The sequence below is a fragment of the Hydra viridissima genome, unplaced genomic scaffold, assembly GCF_058129835.1.
Source record: "Hydra viridissima isolate aposymbiotic clone 2 unplaced genomic scaffold, HvirCarnegie_v1 scaffold_9, whole genome shotgun sequence".
Classification (NCBI taxonomy): domain Eukaryota; kingdom Metazoa; phylum Cnidaria; class Hydrozoa; order Anthoathecata; family Hydridae; genus Hydra; species Hydra viridissima.
Window position 1 is genome coordinate 9,279,319 of NW_028324308.1, and position 22,434 is coordinate 9,301,752.

Below are 22,434 nucleotides of genomic sequence, written 5' to 3' on the forward strand. Positions count from 1 at the left end.
TTCTTCATTTATCAACATTTCATATCTCTTCAAAAACCAACAAACAAACGCAATAGCCCTATTAGATATGATCATCCCAATTAAAAACGGCAATTTTCATCGCCACACAATTTTATTAAGAAAATTTTTTGCAAAAAAGATTAAAGAATTCCATTTTTATTATTCAATGAAAGTTCATTCTTACTATTACTTTTTACTTAATAAAAAAGCAAATTTTTATTTAAAAAATAGTCTTAAATTCTTTTTAAAGAACAAAACTTTCAAGAAAGAATCACATGTTTCACAAGAGTAAGATGTTTTATATTCGTTTGTATATCTACACTCGAAAGAACTTTCGCGCCTACAATAATCCAAAAAAAACATTTTTTTATAATAAAAACCAGGCTGGCAATGTTTGCGTTTGAGAACAAAATCAACCGTAACATAAGTTTATTCAAAATGGCGAATATTAGGGATTTTGAACATGGTTAAATACCAATTTTTGGTAGTATGGTTGCTATAATTGTAACCTAGCATAAATTATGTACACGGATTAATTTTACATTTTAGTTCTAAATGTTTCTTAAAGGGATTTTGATGATGACACAAATAATTTATCTGTAATAATAAAAAAAATTGTAAACTAGGTAGCCCCTTATAAAACATTTTTGAAGAAATTGAAATGTATATAAATCAAATCTTTTTGATTTTTTTAAACAATAATTTATATTATATATTATAATTGTATCATAATTTATATCATATAATATTTTTATATCATATAACATTTATATTTATATCATATAACATTTATATTTTGATGAAGCAATTTATATTTATTTGTTTTAAATTTACAAATCGAAAAGAGTGATTTAACTTAATGGTATTTTCTCTATTCCATTAATAAGGAACATTAAAATGGCAGGCTTTAGTAATTTAACTAAAATAAATTAGAAATCTAAAACTTTGTTTTCATATTTGAGTGATATGTACATGCAATATATAAAACTGATGAAGAGGAAGGTTATAATAATAGCGATTTACTGTTTTTGGCCCGTCACTGATTCGGCTCTGGTGAATCTATGAGCTTGCATAGGACCTTTAAGCATTTGCCAGTGGTGGTCTATTGAAACGCCAGAGCTTGCAATGGCTAGCCAGCCCTGGGCCATAATTAAGCCAATATGCATGGCGGCACTGCGCCAGGTCTGGCGAGCCAGGCCCGGCAATGTTTCGCAGCCAGACCGGACCGTTGTCGTCAAAACCAGAACCGGACCGTTGTCATATAAACGTGGTTAGTTATTGGGTTAGTTATTTTAAATTCGCTTTATTTCAAATGGCAGATATTACAGTTTGTAATTTGTTTTTCAATACTCGTAATAAAGAGAAAACTAAAGTGTCCACTTGGTGCGCTACATTTAACAAAAGGAAGCACAGAACTAGTCATTTTTTCAGACATAATTTGGATTTGTTAGAACCTAGCAAGCATACAACGTTGAAACAACGTTGAAACAACATTGAAACAACGTTGAAATAACGTTGATCAACGTCGATCAACGTTATTTCAACGTTGTTTCAACTTTGTGTGCTTGCTGGGAAGGTAAAACAATTAATGACGAAATGGAAAATTAGACTTAGAATAAGGATGGAAAAAGTTAAATTGAAAAACTTTGATGACGAAGTTGAGCATTTACCAGACTATTGAAAACATCAAACATCTTTTAAGTACAGCGTTACATTAATTTTTTATTAACCTTTTAGAGAATAAAAGTGTTAATAAATTAGAGTTAATCTTTGACTCTAAAAAATTTTGTTTGATGTAATACAAATGATTACTTGGTTAATCAAGTAATCATTTGTATGTAAGTATTCGTTCTCTGTGATTCTTTAATAAAACACTTATTGGTTTGGACAATTTGCAGATGATTGAAAACATAAAAGTTAACTTAGGAGAGCGCGGAGTAGATTGTGATGCGGGTTGTTTGTCATAATGATTGTGTTTTTAAAATATATAAGAAAGATTCGATTTAAAATCATTTGATTCATGATCATGCGTCAGAAACTCTGTGTAAAATCATGTCATACTTGATTTGAGACCGTTCCATCATGTAGAGCAAAAATTATTTTATGTTTTTTAAATATTTTTATCTTACCAAACATTTATATATATCATGTTTTTATCGTATACTTATTTTAATGTATGTTAATTAAATTTTGTACTCATTTGAGAATATTAATCAATGTCAAGTTTACTTTAATACAAAATTTTTGAGGTAAATTTACAAAGATCATATAGTTAATATAAATGGGAGTGTAACTCTTGATATATGTCAGAAATAAAAAGCCCCGTTTTAATTTTTTCATTGATATTAATCAACAGCAAATACATTTAAAAAAAGACTAAAAACGAAACTTAAATAGGTCTATTTTTATTACTAGAAGTAGAGCACATTTTGCATAACACAAAAAATATTCTTTGGCCCACCTCTAACCCTTTATATTTAATATAACATTCTCAATCCTCCTTTGTATGAAAACCATCCTATCGGATGAGATTATTGTCTCACAGGTCTTTTAGGAACAGTTTTACATCAAAATTTGTTTTATTGATTTTTATGAAATCATCCTTTATTTTAAAATAGATGAATTACCGTTGCGCAAAGTTTAGCTTTAGCTTGAAAGTAAATTTAAAAAGAACTAAAAGTAAAAGAAGTTCAAAATCCAAAAAGCGTGATAAACATCCCCCCTGCTCTACCTCCGATTAGAGAATTTTGAATTGTACTGGAAGTCTTTTCTTCAATTTCCATTCGAAAAAAGAAATTTATTACATAACAAATTTCTTTTTTCGAATGGAAATTGCTTTTCTTATATGAATCAAATATTGGTATACACACATTTATACACATACACACACACTGTCTCAATGGTCTGGTTATCTTTAAACTTTGTCCGTGTTGGTTTAAGCTTTCTATAAATGTTTTCAACGTAGTATTCAGCAAAGTTGCTCAATCCTTTGTTATAGTGTTCCAAATATAATTGTACACGACATACACAGTCGAATGTATGTTTTCAAAGTAGCATTTAATTTTCATACCTATATTTATAGTAACCTATTGTACCGAAAGAAACAAGTTCTTTAGATTATTGTCTCCTTGTACATGCAATTTTAAAGTACTTTTTTCAAAAGAATCTAACTTTTCTTGAAAATATATTTCTTGTTTGAACTATTTCTTTCCCAGCTATTTCCCTGGTGGTGGTTTCCCTGGTGGTAGCCCTGCTGAAGAAAACGTTTAACTTTACCAATCATTAGACCTTAACCAGGTATCTAAAAAAAATTTTTTTAGTGGTGCAACAACACCAATTAACAAATGAAGTTATGTTAGAGAATTCAATTGCTCAAATAATGCATCTAATACAAAAAAAAATGCATCAAGATACAAAAATCCAGGATACTGAAACGAGTTCGTTTTGTTTTATTGTTTAGTTTTGTCGAGTTGATTCAAATATAGAATTTCCTTCTTACCATAAACAAAATGTTTTTCCAAAATGTCTTAATAGTTTAAATAGTACTTTAAACTTTAAATCGAAAACAATTTTATACTTGAGATCTAGCAAATTCAACTTCTCCATGATTTGCCTCAACTTATAATTAGAAACAGTTTTATCTTCAACTATAGAAAGTAATTGCTACTGTTCTGATAAAAATCTGAATTATTCTCTCTTCACAATCAAAAACACTTACGGTTATTTAAAAGAGTGAAACTTTGCCATCCGATAAAATCCTGATAAAGGCTGAGTTAAAAAAGACATACGATAAAACCGGATGTTTTCTGAACGTATATTTACAAAATATCCGATTTTGAAGCTCTGCTTTGAAAACATCCAATTCTGTGCTAGATTTGTTATAATGGTTGGTTTAGATCCAAATCAGCCTTTGTCAGGATTTCAAAGGATGTCTATACAGGTTTTTATTGAAATAATGGCTCTGATATGATTTTTTTCTAAAACTAAGAATAGCACTTCATATATTCATTTCAGACCGACATTTTTCAATATATAGTTAATAAATTATATATGTCGACTATAATTTAATAAATTTATATGTTCTTTTTTTATATGAAAAAAAAAATGAATGCTGTAATGATTAGTTGAATTTTAAAGAAAATCTAAATTACGGTTTTCTGAACTGAAACTTTTTACCATTTCAGGATTTCAGTAAAATTTACCTGCACGGCTGGTTTACATGAAAAAGAAATATGGCATAATTTTCTTGCCACAATAAAAATGTGAAAACGTATTTGACTGCTTGATAAGGGCAATCTTTTTAATTAGTAGAAAATTAAGTTTTATTTTAAATTTAGTGATATTTTAAATAACTTTACTATAATGTAGAGTTTATAATTAATATTCATCCGTTACTTTTTTTTTTCTCTTTTACCTTTATTTTTTTGTTTTTTTTAATATTTTTCTTATTTCATTTATTTATAGATGATTTTTTTAATACTTGTATTTTTTATTAATTTTTTTTCGCTTTTATTACTATTTTTATTGTTATTTGTTATTATTTGTTCTTATTAATTTTTATTATTATTTGGTATTATTGTTTTTATTGTGTTATATTCTGGTGTTAACCTTAATGGGCAGAGGGGACCGTAAAAACGCAAGCCATGGTGACTTTCAAAGAATCCAATAAATTTACAAGTAATAAAAGTAGGTTCTTAGGTAATAGCTTTAAATGACCACATTAGAAATTTCATTTAAGATCGAAGTCTCAATCGCTAGCCAAGTAAGGAACCACGCACGCTCGATAGTGTTTAAATACATATTATATTCATACAACTTTTTTTAAAGGAAATATAAATCTTTATTTCTTACCGACTTATTGTATTGCACTCCTCTTTTACCCGTATACACTCGATGAACTTGACCTTGCAACGTTAGAGACCAAACGTTGTTAACCAAAACGGTAGAAACCAGCAAAAGTAGAGCAAAACTTTTTATTTTCATCTTGAAGAAGAACCAATACCTGAAGTCCAAACTTAAAAAAAACAAAAAAAAAACATGAATAATGAAGAATTCCAAATTTGCTTTTCTTACTACAAAAAAGGTATGTAAATTTGTGATAAAAATCATTCGCTAATTAACTAAGTTGTTCGATAGTTAAATGAGTTATCGTTTGATAAGCCAAAGTATAGTAAAAAAAAACCTAATCAATCTTTTTTGATTTTTTTTTTTTTTAATCTTCTGGCCGTTTAAAAACTGAATAACTTACAAGAATTTCAAAGTCAGCTCACTGATTCTAAATGTAATTTTCTGTGAAGAATATGTTATTTTATTTGATTACTCTGTAACCAAATCTGGGTACTGAAGACGGTTTTCTTCGCAAAATGATTTACCAGGAAATCACTGTTTAGTTAAATAACAGCATCTTTAGTTTGCGATAACACGTTAAATGATAACAGATGTCAAAATCTTAAATTATTACATTCAATATTAAATATTAATAGTTATTAATCTTCAAAACATTTCTTTATCATTTGTAAGTTATAACTCAATAAACTTTACTTGATTAGTTGAATGAAATCGCTAGAAAAAGAAATTAACCCACCATATTTTTAAAATCAAAATTGAAGGTCACGCTCGTGTATAACAAACTTAATTTTAAAAGCAAATAAAAATGTTACAATAAATATTGTTAATAAACAGCAATAAAAGAACAGCTATTAAAGAGATTTATGTATAAAGCTGATGCTTGCAAACCGGTTAATATTTCTTTCGCAATTCGCACTCCGTTAGAATCGCTTAAGTCAAATTATGTAATCGAATGCGCGTTCGAATGTATTTTTTTAACTACGGTTATTTTATTTATTCATTAATAGGATATTATATTACAACAGTGTTAATTCGATCTTTACAAATGATAACAGACTAAGGACGTTATCAAAATGACGTGAGAACATTAACCTATAAATAATTAAAAAATTAGGATGAGGTTCTTTAAAAAATCTTATTATTCTCAATTCCTGTATATGATTTCAATGTCGCGATTAAATTTTTGTTGTTATACACTTCATATAAAGCGACAGACAGGTTTTCTCATTTGCTATTACAAGAAGAAACCTGATATTGTTGTTTGGAAAAAAATCGTATCTTCTAGAAGATTTTACATTTGTGTGTTTATAGATTACTTCCGTGTACTTGTAAAACTGTTGATATAAATTGTTTTGTGACCTGTATAGATTGTTGCTGACACTTTCTTTCTAGTTGTTGTCGATAACTAAAAAAATAAAATAAAATTGAGCACCTAATTTATTTGAATGGCGCGTTTTGTAGTCAGTATGTAGTTTTCCAATGCCGTAAAAAACTCGCAGAGTTTATTATATAATAAATTTTATTACAATTTTTAATATTCAGAATAAAATACTTTTAATAAGAAGTAAATGGTTTTTTTTTTCTGTTGACTATACAATGATTACTTTTAACAAAATAGAAATATAATACTATTGTAAATTATATTATAAAATAAATATATAATATTGAATATTATATAACATAAATGTAATACTATTATATTAAATAAAAGTGTAATACTTATTGATATCCATTTCATCAATGAATATAGATGAGTTGTCGACGTAATGCAAACGTTTTAGCATTATTTTTAAATGCATGAGTAAAGAAAAGTTTAAAAATGCGAAACAATAAACTTTTTAAATTTATTTCAATAACCGCATGAGGAGGGACTTGCACTAAAAAGCATGCATGATTAGGAAAGGTTGGACTTAATAACGCGCCCCTCCATTTGTTTAAGGTCCGAAACCAGCATGTTAAAAATGAATTATGATTTTAAAATTTTTGTTTTTGGTCTTTACGTTTTTATACATACATACATACATACATACATACATACATACATACATACATACATACATACATACATACATACATACATACATACATACATACATACATACATACATACATACATACATACATACATACATACATACATACATACATACATACATACATACATACATACATACATACATACATACATACATACATACATACATACATACATACATACATACATACATACATACATACATACATACATACATACATACATACATACATACATACATACATACATACATACATACATACATACATACATACATACATACATACATACATACATACATACATACATACATACATACATACATTACTCATAGATGAAACAGCAATAAAAGTTTTAAGCGGTGATTTTAAATATCATGATAAATCTTAAAATGGGTTGAAAGTAACCCATTGACGAGTGTTCCCCCTTTCCCAGACTAAAAAACAAAGACAAAAAACAAGAGACGTCTACAAACAATGTACTTAGTTTAAAGCTGTCGTGGATTTATTGATCTTTAATTTTTCTTCATATAGTCTTCAATTTAACACATTTTGATCTACGTATGTCATTTTTTTTTTTTAAATATTTGTTATTTGAAATTAACAATAAAACCCTCATCAATTTCTTTTGCAAATTCTTTTTAAAAGAAACAAAAACCAACTTTTTTTTTAAGTATATGGACGCTTTGGGAACAATTTATCTGTTAAGTATCAATATCAATCAGCCTCTGGATTCTCAACTTTTGTAAAGAATCAAACGTTCCAAAATAAGAATTTTATCATGAAATACGACTCTCATAGTAGGATTTTCAATGCAAATTAAAGTTTACTTTCAAAAGTGTTTATTTTCAAAAATAAATTTGTTACAGAGATTTTTAGTTTCAACTTTTTTTTCAAAATAATTCATTTTTTCATCGTTTTTAGACTGTTCCCAGCTGTTTGTCTAACAATAACAGGCTGGTCCCTATTACTGGAGATATTTTTTAAAAGAATATTTCAAACGAGCGTCGGTTGTAAAACTATGAGTCAGTCCGTTATCGTTTTGTTTTTTTTTTTTTAAATATAAAGACAACCATTTGCAAGAAGATTGATAAAATTTTACTTTTTTATATAAAATGGTGAAATTTTGAAATTTGTTGTTGTTGTTGTTGTTGTTGTTGTTGTTGTTGTTGTATATTTACTTTTATTTTGTCATAAAACATTATTGTACTACTTTAATTTTTTGTATATGGAATTCTGGTTATATGCCTCAATTATAATAACCAAAAAAGTAATGCAAATTTATTTTTACAATTCAAAATAAATATCGATTTTTCTTTCTTTAAGATTTTGATTTCATATTAACAGTGCAAAAGTCGACATCTGACACTTAACCACCATCAAAGTTGCAATTGCAGCATCTGGCATCAAAAAATTAGATGAATTGTCCAATTGTTTTGCATTCTTTCTCAAGTATTCTTTCACATTTGACAAGTAGGACTCTTCGGGGCTATAGGAGCGGATCGGATGATTTTGAAACAAATTTTATACCACTCAATTTTCTTCCTAGAGTAATGAATCTATGCTAAACAGGTCAGAACTGTATAAAACAAAATGTATAAACAGGTATAGAAATAACTTTATAGAAATAATGTGGTTGTTAAAAGAAATCAGCAACCTCCTTTTCAGATACTCCTTGATATAGGTATCCGCTGTCAAAGTGTGTCTAAAAGTATGAATAATCAAAAGGCACTCCGAAAACGAGTGTACGCTTTTTTGGATTTGCATCCAAATGGAGACAAAATTTTATTGTTAATCAATTTCACATGGAAAATGTCCCATTATCAACCATGTACGATATACTGCAACAAAAGGAGAACAATATAGGATCAGAGCGATTGGAAGTGGTCTTCAAGAAAAATGCCTTATAAAACGCGTAGAAAAATCGATTGATAATAAGGATGGTGTTTCACAGCGTAGCTTAGCCAAGAGATTCAATGTTTCTCAACAGCATGTAATACAAGATTATCACGGAAAGACGAGCATTCGTTATCATAAAAAAAAAACAACAACTAAAGCACCATAAAGAATATCGGCTCAGAAAGTAGCTGTGCGTCCTAAGGCTGTGCGTGCCAAAAATTGGTTTCACTTTTTCGGAAAAAAATTGTGATCACTGACGACGACTCAAATTTTCCTTTAAACATTTTCTTAACACGTGTTACACTATTCCAGAAGTATAATAAAAATATTGGACTAAAGGAAAAAATTTGGGCAGTTTCTAAGCTTAAAAAATAATAAAAAGTACGGTTTAATCTTATCTCAGAGTATTTGTCGTACTTGACGCAGTATTTTTCTAACTCGATTTGAAAATGATTTTTTAAACGGTTTAAATCGGTGGGCAAAAAAACTTGTGTTAAGGTGAGTTTCCACTCATCCGTTTAGCTACGGAAAGAGAAAGGGAAAGGGAAAGGGAAAGGGAAAGGGAAAGGGAAAGGGAAAGGGAAAATTAATCACATGAGCATGCACAGTTTGTAATTTAATTTTGAAAATTATTCACTGCGCATGCTCACATGATTAATTTTCCCATCCCTTCCCCTTTCCCGTGGCTAAAACGGACGAGTGGAAACTCACCTTTATTCTGAAATGAGCACCGTTGACGGTCTTAATGACATTGCCAATGAAATAAATCAAGAGATAGTTTATGAAAATCTTGTTTCTCTCCATGAGTTTGTGCTTGGGAAGAAATGCAAATTAGCATGGGTCGCATTTTTAAATAATGATTTTTTAAAAGCTGTTTCGTTTTCTCAGAACTTATTAGATATATCATGGGAAGAATTAAATACGGGACACTGGAGTAACGTAAATATCACTTGGAGGTATTTGTATACTTTTGCATCTCTTACAAAAGCATTATCTTTAGCCAAGATGGAGCACTACCTACTAGCTATTCATACGTGTGATATGGGCCTCATGATGGGTGCACCAATATTTGAAAACGTTCTTGCACGAGTAGTGTCAAAAATAACATATTTAAATTCAATTCAAAATTCAAATATGTGTAGCCAAGAAAATAATACTGCATATGTTCCATATGAAAAAGAGCCAATTAGTAAAAAGAAGAAAGTGGATAACTTTCCAAAAATTTCTAAAAGCCATTTGTTGTTACGTATCAAACCTCCGTCTTTGTTTACTTTTGAGCAAATTTACATGTCTGGAGAAATTCCTATAATTATAACAGAATGTGTACAACACTGGCCTGCTTTTTCAATTAGAAAATGGAGTATTGATTACATTAAAAAAATTGCTGGCTCAAGAACTGTACCTATTGAAATTGGCGATAAATATACATCTGAAGACTGGACACAAAAGCTCATTACTATAGGTGAATTTATTGACAAGTATATCTGTACAAATAATAGTATTGGTTATTTGGCCCAACATCAATTGTTTGAGCAAATACCAGAACTGCGTAATGATATATGTGTACCAGACTATTGCTGTCTCTCAGAAAAAGAAGACAATAAGATTATGACTCATGCTTGGTTTGGACCAAAAGGTACAGTTTCTCCTCTTCATCATGATCCATATCATAATTTGTTTGTGCAAGTTTTGGGTGAAAAGTATATTCGTTTATATGACCATAAAGACTCTGAAAATCTTTACCCATACAATTCAACAATGCTTAGTAACACAAGCCAAGTTGATGTAGAAAATGTTGATACTGATAAGTATCCAATGTTTTTGCACACAAATTACTTTGAATGTGTTCTTAAACAAGGAGAAATGTTATATATTCCACCAAAATGGTGGCATTATGTTCGTTCTCTTGAAACAAGTTTTTCTGTTAGCTTCTGGTGGTAAACTTTACTTTTACTTTTTGTTTGAATTGTGTGTTCCCTAAAGTCTAAAAATTTGTAATTGAGTAAACTACTATTAAGTAAAATTTTGTGAAAGTAAACAGTTAACTCAATAACAAAATTTTTCAGATTCAACAGTGATTTGATGAATCAGATTCATTAGATGTTGTAAACAGTTATCTGATAAATCAAGTTTTTATGAAGATAACATCTAAAGTTGTGGAAGGAAACTTCAACTAAGTATGCTTCAGAAGAAATGTTATTATTAAATGCTTGTTCAAACGATCTTAGTATATATTGGCATATAGCTAAAGTATCACATCTGTGGAAAACAATATTGAAACTTCATGCTCTTTGTTGAGAGTAATTTGGTTTAAGTCGTCAAGTCAAATTTCAAAATTTACTGTTACAAATCTAAATACAAAAACAGAGAAATCAGTAAATTTTGTAAATAATACAGTTTTTATCTTTAGATATTTTTTGAGTTAAAGAAAAAACCTTAAAAGAGAGGTTAACTTTGGGTTCTCATCAGACAAATTGTCCCCACAGTATTTATATTTAAATTGTTTCTTTTTGTTTTTTATTATTTTTTAATTTTCTTTTTTTAAATTATTATTATTATTTTTTTTAATGTTTTATCTTGTTTCTCAATTTGTTCTAAAATTAAAAAAATATTTTCTAAATATAGTAATTTCATAAATTTTAACATTAGTTTTTAAAGTAATAACTTCTATTTAAAGTAATTTATACTAAAAAAAAATATTTAAAAATAAATTTAAATGTAATTATTGTTAAAATTAATAAATTTCTTCTAACATTTAGAATGGGAGAATATTACTGTAATAATAAATGAATAATACAAATAGATAAAATATTATCAGTATAAATTAGTATCGCTTTTACGTCTGTAGGGATGTTTGGTAAAATTGCACCAAGACATCCCCATAGACATAAAGTACAAATCCCCATAGACATAAAGTACAACTGTAAAATATTAGAATAAAGGAATCGAAAAAATGAGTTAAAAAAGAAAAATTCAGTTAGAGCTAAATTTGCATTAATATTGGAATAATTCAGTATTACAGAGGAAGTGGTTTCAGAGTTGTCAAATGAAAACTTGTTTGTTTACTTTTTAGGGATGAGGTGGGGAATAAATAATTTCATCTGCTCTTCTTCCGAACCCCCGACAATTTTAATTTGTATAGGTTTTGCTCTTAGAATATTTTCCTATAAACTTCCACGAGTTATTGAAAATTTTAAAAGTTTTAAAATAGTTATCGTATAAATATAATATGGGCGCTACTCAACTTTCACCCCCACCCCCCACCCCCTCCTCTCTCTTTTTTTATGATTGATTATGATAGAGAATTTTATGCTGGTTCAGAAAAATATAAAAACATGGACCTGAAAATCAACGGAACGTGCTCTAATTCGAAGTCAATGTTGTCAAAAATCCCACTAAAAACCCTAATATTCGCCATTTTGAGAATAATAAGTTAATGATATTTTAGCTCACAAAAGCAATACATTCCTAGACTGGTTTTTACGTTAAAAAAGTCGTTATATTATGTTTATCTTGCACAATTTTTTGTGCTATGAAAATAGCCGTTTTTTGATTTATTAGAGAATAAACTGTAATGCAAGTAATGTACTTTCATAATAAATTTTAAAAAAGAATTCAACAGTTTTGTTTCCTAAAAGAAGAAACTTTTGAAATTTAGTTCATAATTGTTTTATCACATGTAGAATTTATAAAATGTGACCTTCAAACAGTGGCGTACCGAGGGTGGGGCGGGGGGGGCGGTCCGCCCCAGGCCCCGTCTGGGAGTAGGCCCCCAAATGTTAATACAATTTATATTTTTTTTACTTCAGCCGGATTTTGTAATAGTCAACATTTTTGTTCTGTAATCATAATTGTTTACAACAAAAATGAACCTGAAACATGATCGTATTTGCTTGCCAAGATAATAAACATCCACAGCAAACAAACCAAGATGTAAGAAATTGAAATGACATCTTGGCCAATAACAACCACCGTGACTGTTTCGGAGGCCCTCCGCGAAGCTCCCTCCCCCACACCCGCGAGTGCTAATAAATAGATTCGTTTATGTTGTTTCGTTAATGTGATTAATATACTCTATCATTCAGTACCTCAATAATTCGAGAGCAAATCACGTCTTCAGTTCGTCATCACCAAGTTACATGGTAAGTTATAATTTTATTCCTGCATATAGGCCTAACAAGGCTGCGTGAGAAGATTTTAGTTATCAGGTTATAATTTTATATCACACGTCGTTTTATGTTGAAGCCACATAAGGGGCCTGTCCTTAAACACTATCCGTATTGTCAATTTAATTACTTGGTTTTTAATAACTAATTTTGACCTTAAAAATGAGTAGGCCTAGCCTATTTTGGTAAACAATTTTTATGAGTAGTACGAAAACATTTAGTTTTGATATTGTTTGCTCGTCCTTGCGAATTTCCCATATGGAAGGAGCTATTTCCATAGGTGGAATGGACAAATTTAAGCCCGAAACCATGATAACATTCATCTTGGGGGCCCCAGATTCCGAAAACATTAAAATTAAAATCGTTTTTTTTAAATCCTCCATATTATTCTTATGGTTCATAAATCAAATTAATATCTAGCTTATTTGTGAACATTAATAAATATAATAAATACAATAATTAAAACAAATATAATAATTATAATAAATATAATAGATATAATAAATATAATAAATATAATAAATATAATAAATATAATTATCATAATAAATTTAATAAATATAATTAATATAACAAATATAATTAATATAATTAATATAATTAATATAATAAACACAACAATAGTTGTAAATATAATAAATATAATATATATAATAAATAATATATTAAATATAATATACGTCAAAACAGAAAACAAACAACTAACTAAATTAGAGGCACATTAATATACAATGAGAACATCTGAATTCCCCTTTGAACAGCTGCTCTGAAAATACTCGTGAAAGCATTAGCAATAAAAGGCAATCAAACAATTCCCTTAAGAAAATTCTAGAATAAACAACTCCCGTTGAGACAGCCAATCTCTGCCAACCTGTCTCTAAAATAAAACCACGAATAATGACAAAAAACAATTCCAATGAAAAACGTTATTAAACACACCTTAAGAATTACCTAACTTTATTCGTGGAGACATGCGAAGCTCTGATGCGTTAATAGAACAATAGGCCATTGAAAACCTACAACGATAGAACAATGGAATTTTAAAACCAGAAATTTTACATTTTCATGTGCGCACATTTCACTTTAAATAGATATCTACTAACAAGCGAAGTGAAAACATCATTAGTTATGCTGTTACTTATACTGAAATTTTTCAAAGAAAATAGCCGAAAAATGTAATTCAAAACTTGACAGTTTTATCTTACAGTGTTTATTTATTAGGTTTGGTTCGTTTTCAAACCCCGTAACGCGAAGGTTTGTTTTATTTTCTAAATACTTTATTGTCTAAAATAGAACAATTATTTTCAGAGTCAAGAGACCTGTTGATAACATGAAACGAAACTATCCCAGTGGATGGGAAAAGAAGAAAAAAGAAAAAGCCAAAGAACAAGAACTACAACGGTTGTCGGGTTCAATACTTAAATTTACTAAAAGGGCACTATCCCAGGCAAACAATGAAGCAGGGCCAGAGGAGGGCCCTGAATCTTTAGAAGGCCCAAGTACAAGCTATGGCCAACGGAATGAACAAACAAGCAATGAAGAACAAGAAAAAGGAGAAGAAGAACAATACAAAAGGCAAGAAGAAGAAGACATAACCAATTCGATACGTTCTGAATCAGAAGATTTAACATTAAATTATGATGTTGGAAACTGGCCCACTCCAATGCCAGATTATCTCAGAATCGATGTTATAAGACAAGGCAGTGAAATTTACCAGAACTTGGAGGGGCCATTTGATCCAGTTCAAAAACCAGGAGAAAATTCAAAGGGTCAAACTAGGCAGCTGACAAAAAGCTGGTTTTACAAGAAGCTTCCAAGTGGAGAACAGATTTTGAGGAAATGGATGGTCTATTCTCATGAAAAAAAATCACTGTTTTGCTTTTGTTGCAAGTTGTTTAATAAGAACGATAATCCAACGACCAAATCAAGTTTCATCACAGGATTCAATAGTTGGTGGAAATTGAATCCTAAAGTATCAGATCACGAAAACTCTGAATTGCATATTAACAATTTAGAAAAATGGAAAACACTTGAAGCAAGGCTTCTCCAAAACAAAACCATCGACGCTGCTCACCAAGACGTAATGGAAAGAGAGAAGAAGAAATGGAGAGACATTTTGCATCGTCTCTTAGATATAACACTTTTTTTGGCAAAGCAGAATTTGCCTTTTCGAGGCCACAGGGAAGACTTTGCTTCTGAAAACCGTGGTAATTTCTTGGAATTTGTTAGCCTCCTTTCAAACTATGACCCTGTTTTAAAGGAGCACAGCATACGGCTTCAGCAATCATTGGAATCAGGATTGATTCCAGTTTCTTATTTATCGCCTGCAGTGCAAAATGAGTTTATATCTCTTTTAGGCGATGCTGTAAAACAAGAATTAATTTGTGAAATCAAGAAAGCTAAATTCTATGGCATATTGTTTGACAGCACGCCAGATATATCCCACACTGAACAAATGAGTCAGGTCATAAGGTATGTGAAAATTGACAACAGGAACGTGGAAGTGAAAGAATCATTTCTAGGTTTTATTCCTCTAAGTGGGAAAAAGGCAGACTCCATAACACAGGAAATTGTTCAATCTCTTGAAAAGGACGGCTTGGATTTAAAGCTTTGTCGAAGCCAAGGATAAGATAATGCCACGACAATGTCTGGCATTCATACAGGAGTACAAACCAGAATTAAAGAATTTAATCCAAAAGCAATATTTGTGCCTTGTGCTAACCATTCGCTTAATTTATGTGGCGTACATGCTTTTGGTAGTGTTTCTGTTTGTGTCACATTTTTTGGAACTTTGGAAAGTGTGTACACGTTTTTTTCATGTTCAACACATAGATGGGAGGTCCTAAAAGAAACCGTTGGAGTGACAGTGAAGAGACTTAATGATACCAGGTGGAGTGCTCATCATGATGCCGTGAAACCAATCTTCAAACATTTCGAAAAGTTGGTTAAGGCTGTGGAAAAGCTTTGTGATGCTTCTGAAAACCTAGATACGAGAGGAGCAGCGGAGGTGTTGATGACAAACATTTGTAATTTCAATTTCCTTTGCTTCTTGTATTTGTGGTACCACATTCTACTCGAGGTGAATCATGCCCAAAAATATCTTCAAATCGAAGGTATTAGCTTGGAAATGTGTGTTGTGAAGCTGAAAAGCTTGAAGACCTTTTTAGTAGAGAGTCGAGAAATTCTGGTCCATAATGCTGTAGAATATGCGACCCAGACTTGTGCTGAAATGGGCATTGATATTGAAAGCAGAAAACGCAAGCGAGTGAAAAAGATGATGCCAGGAGAAACTGCTAAAGATGCAGGTTTAACTCCACAGGAAGAATTGAAGTGTGCTATGTTCGAGTGCATTGACCACTTTCATGTAGAATTAGAAAAACGTTTGACCTCGATGAACACTGTGTATGAAAAGTTTGCTGTTGTACACACAGGTAATCTTTTGAAGGCAACTGATGAAGAAATTGTAACCTATGCCCATCAGTTTTCAGAAACTTTCAATGATGTAGAGGAGGAAGAAATGCTGCCTGAAATAAAGAGGCTAAGAAGGCATCTGAAGGCTTCTGGCATCAAATTAGACATTGCAGCTGCATGGACATCCTTGAAAATGCTTCAGTTTATCATCGAAATGGACTTTCGTGAATCGTTGCCAAACGTGACTGAAGCTCTTAAACTGTTTCTAACTATATGTGTGTCCGTGGCTTCTTGTGAGAGGAGTTTTTCAAAATTGAAATTAATTAAAAACTATCTCCGCTCTACAATGAGCCAGTCTCGTTTGACGAGCTTGGCCATAATATCAGTAGAAAACGAAATTGCAAAGTATGTGAATTTTGATGAGTTAATCAAACGATTTGCAGAAGTCAAGGCTCGCAAGAAAGCATTTTAATGTGTTTCTAGAGGTAACTCTTTGCTGTAAATCTGTTTTTTTTACTGTACATTGTACATCATTGTATTATCATTTAAAATAAATAATCAAAACTAATGTTTTAATCATTTGTGTACATAAATGAATTTCTATAAATGATAAAATGGCGTTAATGGATATATTTATATAAACATATAAACTGATAGATAATGATATAGATGGTATTTGCTAATTTTTGTTTATTACAAACGTTTTCAAGAAAGTGGAGAAAGATAATGTGTTATACATACATTCATTAATGTAGTATATATATATATATATATATATATATATATATATATATATATATATATATATATATATATATATATATATATATAGGCCCCATTTACCAAGTGCCGCCCTAGGCCCCAAAACATGTTGGTACGCCACTGCCTTCAAACCGGTTTTTTAATTAAAAAAACCAGCGTTTAATACAATAATAGTTATTTTTCAATTTGTCTACATTCTCACATTCTACGTTCAACCTTTATTTGAAATCTTCTATTAATTTCATTTCGTTATAATACTTTCGTTATAATACATTTAAAAAATAATAAAAAGATTGATGGAAACCAGGTCTGCTTATTGCGCGATGCAACTAATTAATTTTCGTTAAAACTGAAAGCGTTTTAAAAAAGATTTTTAAAAAATGGCGAATATTATATATCTGACCCAGTGTCGTAGGCTGTCTGGGAATCCCTTAATTAAGCTAGGGATTCTCGAAACGTTTCGGGAAAAATCAATCGAGAAAATTGTTACGTTACGATACGAGAGGTTTCGATCAGTTACGAGAGCGATTTCGAAAAATCAACTAATTTCTCGTAACATTTCGTTACGTTACGGGAAATTCCCGGTTGTTACGAGAATCATTACGAGAATGGTTTCGAGTTTCCCGAAACTTATTTTTCCCAAATTTTCATTGTCTCACTACGAGAATTATTTGTGTTTCGGGATATTTCGGGTTATTTCGAGTTATTTCGAGTTCCAGAAATGATTTGCAAAAAATTTGATTAACCAGTTAATCAGTTGAAGTACGCATTTTTAGGACATTTGACGAGCGCGACAGCTGAATTTCGATACATATCGAGAAAATAAAAAAAATAATAATAAAAAATGTTTCAATGGTCATAATTTGCTTTGAGGATGGTTTGCTTTTGCAATGTGACGTAGTTTGAAGAAGCGATGAAGTTAAAGAAATAGTCAAATCGCGAAACGTCATAGATTGTTCGGGATCGAACTCACGACTTTCTAATAACGGGACACATACCTCAGACCGCTCGACCATTGAAACAGTGTAATAAAATTTTAAAAAATTACATTATTTAAATTATACATAGTACATTTACTTTTTAAAAAATTAACAAAAAACTGATGAATATAAATACGTTAAGAGATGAATATAAATACGTTAAAATACGTTAGCTTTTCTACTTTAATGTAATTTAATACACTACAATAGTTATTGTAATTGTTTTCATCAAAACAATACAATTTTTATTGTAATTTTATTTCATTAAAACAATACAATAGTTCTCGAAATTTATTGCATTGTTAGAAGAAAAACAATACAATACTTATTGTAATTGTTTTTCATCACAACAATACAATACCAAAGTAAAATTTTGTTATTGTTTCTGTAATATTACAATACAAAATTATTGTTTTGTAATGTGTAATTGTATTTAATTTTTACAATTACAATTACAATAGTCCTAACCTTAGTCTTGATAAGTAATATAATAAAAGACTTTAAATTGATATTTTCAACCTTTAATTGTGTTTTTTAAAAAAAGAAAACAAAAATCAACTGTAGCGCTCGTCAAATGTCCTAAAAATGTGTACTTCAACTGATTTACTGGTTAATCAAATTTTTTGCAAATCATTTCTGGAACTCGAAATAACTCGAAATATCCCGAAATATCCCGAAACACAAATAATTCTCGTAATGAGACAATGAAAATTCGGGAAAAATGAGTTTCGGGAAACTCGAAACCATTCTCGTGATGATTCTCGTAACAACCGGGACCCGATCGAAATAAATTTCCCGAAAGTTTAAATACTTTACTCTCGTAACTCAAACACATTTCGAGAAGAGTTCCGTTACGAGTCTCGTTTCGTAATGTATCGAAACAAAAATAGTTTCGAGAATTCCATGCTTACCACTAATTGAAGCAGTCCGCAATGCGAAATAATTCGCAAAGGAATTCGATCCACAAAAAAAAAAAAAAAAAAAAAAAAACCGCAAAAATTCAGTTTCTTAACTTTTAAATCAAAATAATATAACAATGGCTTACAGTAATAAATGTAGGTGAAGAATAGTAGACTTGTTCTGTTGAACGCATTGTTGTAGGTTAAGATTTCCAAATAGGACTGATTGAAAATAAAAAAGAAATCCACTATTTATAGGACGCGCACATAATGAAAATGTAATTTTTTTTGAACCACACCAATTAATCGTGACGCGAACGGAACGCGATTCGTACAATTCGCTAAGCAAATTAAAGTTAAATTGATACGCAAAAATTTTTCGAATTAATAATCCGAACAGCAAAGAGAATCCGCAAAAAGAAAATTCGCTAGTGGTTCGTAAATTAGTTTTCGGATTATTAATCCGAAAAATTTTTACGAACTGACAGTTTTAATCCGCAAAGTAAGTCGGATTGGTTTTTTGCGGATTTTACGAGTCAAATCGGCGGTGCCTAGTTTTTATATGCTCGTACACTTGCGTTGAAAATGAAAAACTACCACGCTGGATTTTTTATTAAACGAGTTTCGTTGACATAAATAATATCTATATAGTTTTATACATTATATGTATATATAATATATATATATATATATATATATATATATATATATATATATATATATATATATATATATATATATATATATATATATATATATATATATATATATATATATATATATATATATATATATATGTATATTTATATATATAGTGGCGGACCTAGGGTAAATAGCGCCCTGGGCAAACACCGATCTCGCGCCCCTCCTCCCCCACACAAAGTGCTTAACTACAACTTTTTAATAGATGATGACACAAACTTTTAATAAAACTTCATTATTCATTATAAATAAACAATTTGTTTATGTAACATATATTAAAAATTTTTTTTTCTAGCTTTAATTGCTGCAAATTTCTTAATAACACTGTCAAAATCAATTTCTTCGGTAATTTCTCGCTCTATGCTTAGCCTCTTTTGCGCCCCTTTTAGGTTGGCGCCCATGGCACGTGTCCTACCTGCCCTACCCTAGATACGCCACTGTATATATATATATATATATATATATATGCTATTCACCTCCCCAAGGCTTTTAAGGCCACTACAAATGAGGAGGCTAGTTGTGGTTATATATATAATATATTCATATATTATATATTATATATACACATATATATAATACATACATATGCTAAATATATATTTTTATAGCATATGTATATATGATATATAAATTTATAGCATATGTATATATTATATATATGTGTATATATATAGATAGATACAAATATATATATATATATATATATATATACAAAAAAGCAATATTTTTTTTAATAACAAACGTACGTTTGCTATTATTATTACAATACGTATTGTAATAATAATAGCAAACGTACGTTTGAATATGGATGGCCTTTGTTTAAAAATAGAAAAATATCATTTTGGCCAGTTGTGTGTCTATTGCAAGGTTTTAATTTTAAAAAACCTGTGTGATTTAAGTCTGTTAAGAATCACGTTTAGTATCACACTTAGATAAAGTTAAACGCATTGCAATTTTAGATGACAGAATTCTCAAGTGTGTATTCAACAAGTTGATGATGGTTTTGTTGTTTCACCCTTGCTTCACTTGTTATAATTTAGTTTGTTGAAATCTGTAATAACTCTATTTTCTTACATTATTACTAACAAAATTAATATGCTTATTTCATACATAGTTTTATATGAGGTGGTAATTGAAATATTTAACTTATTTAGGTTAATTTTACTCGTGTCTTAAGTAATTTTTTTTACTAATAATAACAATTTTATAACAACATTGTCTATATTTATGCATTCAATAGCTGCAAATTGGAGAAATTACATTTAGTAAATGTAATTGGCATAGAAATGATTTCCATACATGTTTAATAAATTGTTTTTGTTTTTGTATTTTATTGCATTAGATTTTTGAGATACTTTTGGTATTTTAAGTATATATATATGTGTGTGCGTATATGTATATGTATATATATATATATATATATATATATATATATATATATATATATATATATATATATATATATATATATATATATATACATGTTTATATATTTATGTATATATTTACACAATGAAATCATAGATTAAAGTTAAATTTTATGTTCAGATGCTATAAAAAAAATCATTTAAACTCGGGAGAATCAAGCGAAGTGGTTGAGCGTTGGCCGAAGAGTATTTTCAGCATTCAGGAGATCGAAATGGTGGACTAAAACCTCGGGAAGAACGAAAAAATTCGTTGAATTAATTGTACTATTTCAATCTATCAATATCTGTACAATTAAAATTTTTTTTTTTTAATTTGAATCGGAATAAATTTCAAAAAATATTTTTGTATTTGTTTTTTGTGAGATGTCACGTTTTCTTCAGAAATGGCTAATAATAGCGTGCGATCACGGACGAATGTTAGAAAATGATCCCGGGCCAGTGCTGGTTAGCGATGCTGGGCCATTGGCCGTTTTGACATTTTGCCGTAATCAATTGCCGGCATCGCGTTGCTGTCGTAAGCGGAACTGGGCCAGCATTGGGCCTCTAACGGGAGGCTGTCTGGGTACTTTATGCAAAAATAAAAGAAAATTTTAAATGATTTTAAACTTTGGTCTGTAGTGAATATATAACTCAAATCATAACTAAGACATCACCGCGTTTCACTGTTGAAACAATACAAACTGGTATTGTCGTCATAGCCACCGAGAGAAATTTCGGGCCCTAGGGAAGTTTTCTTAAGGGACACTCATTATTTTCAATTATATACCCAGGACCAATAGAAGCGTGCTCTGGTCATTGAAAATTAAAAATGTAAGTTAATTAAATCTCATAAAAATCATTTTAATCTTTTAAAAATTATTTTAAAAAATTATTTGTACACACGGGGCCCCGGAAATCTTCCCCGCTCAACCCCCCCCCCCCCTTTCGGCAGCCATGATTGTCGTACATATACTTGTAGAAGATCCCAAAATCTATTTGTTCCAACCAAAGACTGAAAATTAGATTAATCTGTCTGAACCTGTCAGATACACTCCAAGCCCAATACGTATTTCCCCATTCTAATTTTCTTTTGTAATTTACTTTCTATTAGGATGTCGTTTCACAATCATTAAAGAGACTCAGCTGTTGTTAAATTCAGCTCCTATATGAGGAGTCAAACGCCTGTTTTGCTAAATAAAAATACATACGCTTAATCATTTGAAAAATTGAAAATTTTTAATAATATACAAATAACCACTCTATTCTTAACCAATTTGTACAATATAAAGGTCGATCCTGTATGTTATAGTATAATCGTCATAGAACC

The 22,434-nt window shown here is 29.8% G+C and overlaps 2 protein-coding genes across 3 annotated transcripts in view; both read left to right on the forward strand.

Annotated features, from left to right (window-relative positions):
* The first annotated feature begins 9,464 nt into the window (after positions 1-9,464).
* Positions 9,465-11,233, forward strand: LOC145185793 (lysine-specific demethylase 8-like). 2 transcript variants are annotated; one of them, XM_090097062.1, is made up of 2 exons: positions 9,465-10,718; positions 10,848-11,233. In XM_090097062.1, coding segments are annotated over exons 1-2 (1,215 nt in total). In that variant the 5' UTR covers positions 9,465-9,504; the 3' UTR covers positions 10,849-11,233. The 2 variants fall into 2 exon arrangements, with proteins under 2 accessions (XP_089953188.1, XP_079917935.2); XM_080061809.2 differs by having other exon boundaries at positions 9,465-11,233.
* A 2,818-nt stretch (positions 11,234-14,051) lies between these two features.
* LOC149883914 (uncharacterized) overlaps positions 14,052-22,434 on the forward strand; it is a 46,187-nt gene continuing 37,804 nt past the window's right edge. Inside the window, exons 1-3 of the mRNA XM_090098662.1 lie at positions 14,052-14,122; positions 14,256-15,541; positions 15,611-16,599. Of these exons, the coding sequence (XP_089954788.1) occupies positions 14,076-14,122; positions 14,256-15,541; positions 15,611-16,599 (2,322 nt within the window). The 5' untranslated portion in view covers positions 14,052-14,075. The remainder of the gene's footprint in view (positions 14,123-14,255; positions 15,542-15,610; positions 16,600-22,434) is intronic.

What these genes read in the sequence shown, in the direction of transcription:
- LOC145185793 (XM_080061809.2), top strand. Translation starts at nt 9,505, where the DNA reads ATGAGCACCGTTGACGGTCTTAATGACATTGCCAATGAAATAAATCAA.